The following is a 5,433-nucleotide window of genomic DNA, read 5'->3' as shown; positions in this document are numbered from 1 at the left end:
CCTCTCCATATCTAAGATATATATAGTGTAATGCAGACAACTGAGACCTAGATATAATGTCAAAGGTTAGTATATCATCAATAAAAAACAAGTGAGTGATGTTGACCTATCTATAGATATTTAAACCCTAAAATAAACCATGAGACTGTGCCTCTTTGATTCTCAAACTAAGATCATTCATAAAAAGAATAAATACTAAGGGGGAAAGAGAGCACCACTCTTTAAGACCTCTACCCGCGTAGAAAAAGGTGCGAGGAATACATTGACCAGAACAACAAAAAAAACCTAAGTAATACAAGCCATTATCCACTCCACATTATGAGACCGAAGACCAATCTTGTAGAGAATGAGTGTAATATATGACCAATCCACATTGTCATATGCCTTGTGTAGGTTGGTTTTCATCACCACCGCCTCCTTCTTATAGGAATTGATAGAATTGATAGATTCTTGTGTTGATTCAATTGCATCATGAATCTAGTGATCATTTAAAAAACCAAATTGTTCTCGATAGATATGCAAAGATAGTACCTTATTGATGCACCTTGCAATCACTTTAGAAATAAGCTTGTAGAGAATGTTGCATAGTGAGATAGGTTTGTAGTCCTAGAATTTTTTTGGGGAAGAGGACTTCAGGATGAGAGCTAAAAATGTTGAATTTATGGCACCAATAATCTTACCCCGAGTCCTAACATCTTCCAAAATCTCCAGAATATTATGTCCCATCGGATCAAAAAAGTGTATGAAAAACTCCACTATCCATCCATTCGGTCCCAAACTTGTCTTTTCCAAAAGACATTTCCTCTAGATTAAGCGAGCGATAAAGATCATCATTTGCATTATCGTCAAACATTTTTGGATATAGGTCCAAAGCCCATATATGATCCTTGTAATCCACATCCTCTTGGGCTTATCAAACAGTTTGAAAATTTTGACAACATCATCTTGTATCTCAATAGTAGTGTGTTTGGAGTCCCCATCTAAGGATTCAATGTGCCAGATAGTATTAATATGTTTCCTATAATTTGCGAACCTATGAAAAAAATTAGTGTTATGGTCTCCCTCACATAACTATATTGCTTTGCTCTTGAGCCTCTAGGTTGTTCTCTGAATGTTAAGGATCTCACTCTTCCTATCTTCTAGTGATTTTCGATGATCGAGATCCCCCTGAGTTGGATTTTTTTGTTCCATGGCTCTGCCAAAACTAGACATGTCACAAGTGATCTTCTGTAATTTCAATATCAACCCTTGTTTTCTAATTTCTTTCTATGTCCTTGTTCAAATTTTTATGATGTTGATATTTTTCATAATGGTCTACATGGCAGATACATCCCACAGGCATTCATCTATGTCCAAGAGGACTTCACCAACACATTATAATATTTATCTTCAAGCCAAACTCCATAGAATTTGAAGGGTAATCCCCGACAGATATTCTCCACCCCCCACTGGAGAATAATGGGCAGATGATCATATATGTATGTATTGTATACACTAGACTTCAAATTACCGAGGCTCTCTATCAGATTTTCTTGTATGAGTACTCAGTCCAGACATTTCCCAACATGTTCTTCACCCACTCTTTGATTATTCGATGTGGGGGAAAGTAGAAAAGGACAAATTTCCACCAAATTATAATCAATAAAAAGATTATATGGATGATTCACAAGTGGATCTGGTCTATTGTTCTTTCCCCAAGACTCTTGTGCCATGAGAGTGACATTCAAATCACCAACAATGATAAATCCACTGATCTTAATAAGATTTCATTGTTAAATTTGGTCTGAGAAAGTTGAACAATTATGACATGGAGCATATATATTAAGCAGATGTATATGACAAGGTGTTCCTATGATATGTCTAGACAAAAGGATGCCTGCAAAAAGACAAGGATGCTAGGTGGTACAAATAACCAAAGAAGGGGATTCAATATGTTGGGAAGTAGGAGGATTCGAGGTCACAACTTCCCGAGGAAGGGAAGAGGTTGAGCAACAAGGAAAATAAACATATTCAAATGTAAATAATCCACAGAGTGTTCATGACAACAACTTGATAGTAAGCATGGTGGCCAAAAAAGAATACAGATAGTCTCGAATAGTGCAAAGTATGACACTTCCTCACCAAAAGTGTGATACCATGCTCATTCACACCCATACAACTCCACAAGTAGCAACATAGAATCAAATAGAGATAACACTTGTTTTGAAATTTCCAAGAAATTTGATGAAAAGTTAAACAATTGATTTCGTCTTCATCTATTTCAATTCAAAAAAATAAAATTAAAAAACTATTTATAATGATTAAAATACCAAAAATTATATAAATTAAATATCAAGCTAAATCTATCTTAATTCAAACTTCTCAAAAATTGTCATTTTAAATATTTTAAATTATAAATCTGAAAACAAATCCTTTAATCTTTTTCAAAATAATAATCATTTTTAAAGATTCATTAAAAAAATTACAAATTAGTTACGTAGAATAAATTTGTGTAAAATATTACACAAAATAACTTTAAAATTTAAATATATCGAAATTAATTTATCCCGAAAATCTTACATTATCAAAAGCCAAATATATTGATCTGAAACCAAAATCACTTCCCATTTCCACCCACTCCTCCCATTAACACTCCATTTTAAACATACCCATTAACTCTCTATTTTAAACCTATACTAAGGCGTATCATGAAAATCTAACTATTCACTTCAAAGTTCAAACATTTAAAAAAATAAACTTCTCAAAAATGGCACTCTGCCGTGAATCTTGAAGATCATCAGGAATGACAGTTGTACTGTTACTAAAAGAGATGGCAATCTGAATGCTGTAAGACGAGCGCCTTGAGAACATCTTCACTGTGCCTCCCAAAGACTCTGATGCATGCCTCCCTCGCCTGCTCTGATGATAAACTTTCCTCTCCAAACCAACGCTTGGTTCCTCGTAACTGCTCGGTACAGCATTTTGAATGGCCTTAACAACTTTTTCGCCGGAAGGAACGCACTCCTTCAACGTTGTGGGGAAGAAGTCGTCCGACTGTGTTCCTGCAGGATATGCAGAAACAAATGACGCGCGAATCCAATTTCTCTCTTCTTCCGTTTTCAACAACGCGGAACTCCTGACAATCTCCTCTGCCTCGACAAAAAGCTTTGCAAATTCTGCGCACGCCCGAAGATCCGCGTCAAAACCCTCTGGAGACCTTGCAACAATGATTTCCTCAAGAACCGTCCGTTTATAGGCTCCAGGGCTGCCTTCAGAGAGAGCTCGAGAATGCATCTCCTACACTTGCACTTGAAACCCCAGCTTTCGCACATGGCTTGTCGCTGCGGCAATGGGACCAGGGTATCAAAATAGGAAATGGTGATCTCCTTTCCTCGTTTGATGGGCTTGCAGGCATGAATGAACATAGCGCTTCCCACTTGCAACCTGGTCGAGTTCGGCAGGCATGAATGGTTGATGAAGGATGGCAGCAGCCAGAGACCGCTAAAATTCTGGCCTCGCTGGACGAGTTTGGGTTCAGAAATTGAAGCATATGTCTGTTCGGCTCCACCAACTGAATTCCGACTTATAATATCGCGTATACGGTTAACATCTACCTGCAATTTTTCTTTTCCCGCTGCAATTTGGCCCTCCGTCTTAAACAGATCAATGGCTGGAACGTCCAGGCCACGACGCGCAGAGTAGTCGTCTAAACTATAAAGCTGCTGGAGCAATCTCTGCGATTTTCTGGCAGCACTAACGACGGCGGCAACAAGATCTTCTTGCGACGGAAGATTAATGTTTCCCCGGTGGTCCACATTAATCCCGGCCGAGTCATTATCATAAGCTACTGCAACGGCGTTGCTTACCAGCAAAAGCTGCCCGGTGGTTATTTCTCGTTTGGCGTAAAGCCCCCGGCCGCGGCCGTCTTTGGTCATCTTGATCTCTACCGGGCCAATAAAATCGGCCACTTCAGGGGGAGAAGATGCGTGTCCCAGCAAGTTCGAGATGTCATACTTGCCAGTCCGGCTCTGGGAGTACAGAGTCTTGGCTTGGCGAAGCGCGTCTTGTATTTCGAACTGCCCGGGGCTGGCCTCGTTAGCTTTCTCCAAACATTCGCATGCCGCCGCATACTGCTTCAGCCCAACCAGAGCGCGGCCTTTCCTATAGAGCGCTTTGAGATTGCCGGGATCGATCCCAAGAACCTTGTCAGAATCCTCCAGCGCTAGCTCAAATTCTTTCATCCGAAGCCTTGTCTCCGTCCGGTTGGAATAGGCGTGCAGGAGGCTGGTGTTGATATTATTATTGTCATTGGAGGACCCCTTCTTGAGCTGAAGCAGAGCAGCCTCGATGCATTCCGTATAATATTCGGCCGCTGCGTCCCATTGTCTTTCTCTGAAGCAGCTGTTTCCCTTCTTCCTCAACTCCTCCACATCGACATGCGGCAGGCTCTCCGCCCGCTTCTGCTCCTCCTGAGTCACGAGCATCTCGACGTTGGCAGGGTTGTCCACACGGATGGCGAGGCCACCGTCGCCTGAGCGCTTAAAATAGGGCTCCCTGATGGCCACCTTGGCTCCCCTGGGATAAAGGCTCTGGATGTTCTCCTGCGAATGAGCCGCATTGTATATTCCCAGCCTGACCCCAAGGCCATGACCGTCCTCAAGCATAGTCATGATGCCACTTATCCTGAAGGCCTCGGCGCAGATAGTACCGTAGAGCACCCGGCCGCGGTGGACTCGGCCAACCTGCAATTGGGTAAAGGAAATGGGTTTTAATTTTTCCAGCGGAACCGAAGAACCTCCTCTACTGCTGCCAATGGGGTCTGTGAAGGAGAAGCGTGTTGGAAAAAAGCATTGTGGTATATTCCCGAGTTGGTGACGAGCGAACTCATGGAGTTGGAGAAGAGCTTGCTTGTCGAACCTCTCAGAAGCTAATATCGTCATTAACTCACACAGTTTCTCCATCCTTCTGCGAACAAAATTAGAAAGTCACCACCGTGTCTTTTACTTCCAGAGCTACAAGCTTTTTCCTCCGCCCAAATGATATTTAAAGGAAAGGAAGAAACGCAAGGAAACCAGAAACCACACAACGACTTCTCAAACCCTCCGCACGAGTGATGGATTGGGGTTGGGGTTGGGGTTGGAAAAAGGAAGACGTGATCGTGATGAACTGGGACTGCCCTTGTTTTCTGGTTCCGAACGGTCCTGCCACCTGTATGTATATTAATTGAATTACACCGTAAAACGGGAAAACATTTAACCCTGGGTCCGAATAATGTGTCACAATTTAGTGTTCAGACTAAATTTGAAAAGTGAAGTTACACCATTACGGGAGAATTTAAAAATAAATTTCAAAAAAATTAAAATAAACCGGAAGTTTTAACTATTTTGAAATAAACGGAGAGTTTTAAGACGGTTTGTATTCGTTGACCAGACAATTTTTTTATTACTAAAATAT

General features: G+C 41.2%; 1 protein-coding gene across 1 annotated transcript; it reads right to left on the bottom strand.

Annotated features, from left to right (window-relative positions):
• Positions 1-2,715: 2,715 nt before the first annotated feature.
• Positions 2,716-4,919, bottom strand: LOC149196023 (methyltransferase FGSG_00040-like). Its single transcript, XM_089408116.1, has 2 exons — positions 3,417-4,919; positions 2,716-3,276 (listed from the first exon to the last, which is right to left on the bottom strand). Exons 1-2 carry the CDS (start codon positions 4,917-4,919, stop codon positions 2,716-2,718), a joined length of 2,064 nt encoding a protein of 687 aa, XP_089264242.1.
• Positions 4,920-5,433: the final 514 nt, after the last annotated feature.

The sequence above is a fragment of the Pinus tabuliformis genome, chromosome 2_2, assembly GCF_031772625.1.
Source record: "Pinus tabuliformis cultivar Carrire ecotype Pingquan chromosome 2_2, CPIR1, whole genome shotgun sequence".
NCBI classification, from domain to species: Eukaryota; Viridiplantae; Streptophyta; class Pinopsida; order Pinales; family Pinaceae; genus Pinus; species Pinus tabuliformis.
This window is presented reverse-complemented; position numbering and strand designations above follow the sequence as displayed.

Coding starts and splice junctions, on each gene's coding strand:
- LOC149196023 (XM_089408116.1), bottom strand. CDS start 4,919: ATGACGATATTAGCTTCTGAGAGGTTCGACAAGCAAGCTCTTCTCCAA. Junction 3,277..3,416: donor CGAACTCGACCAGGTTGCAA/GTGGGAAGCGCT, acceptor GTGCAAGTGTAG/GAGATGCATTCTCGAGCTCT.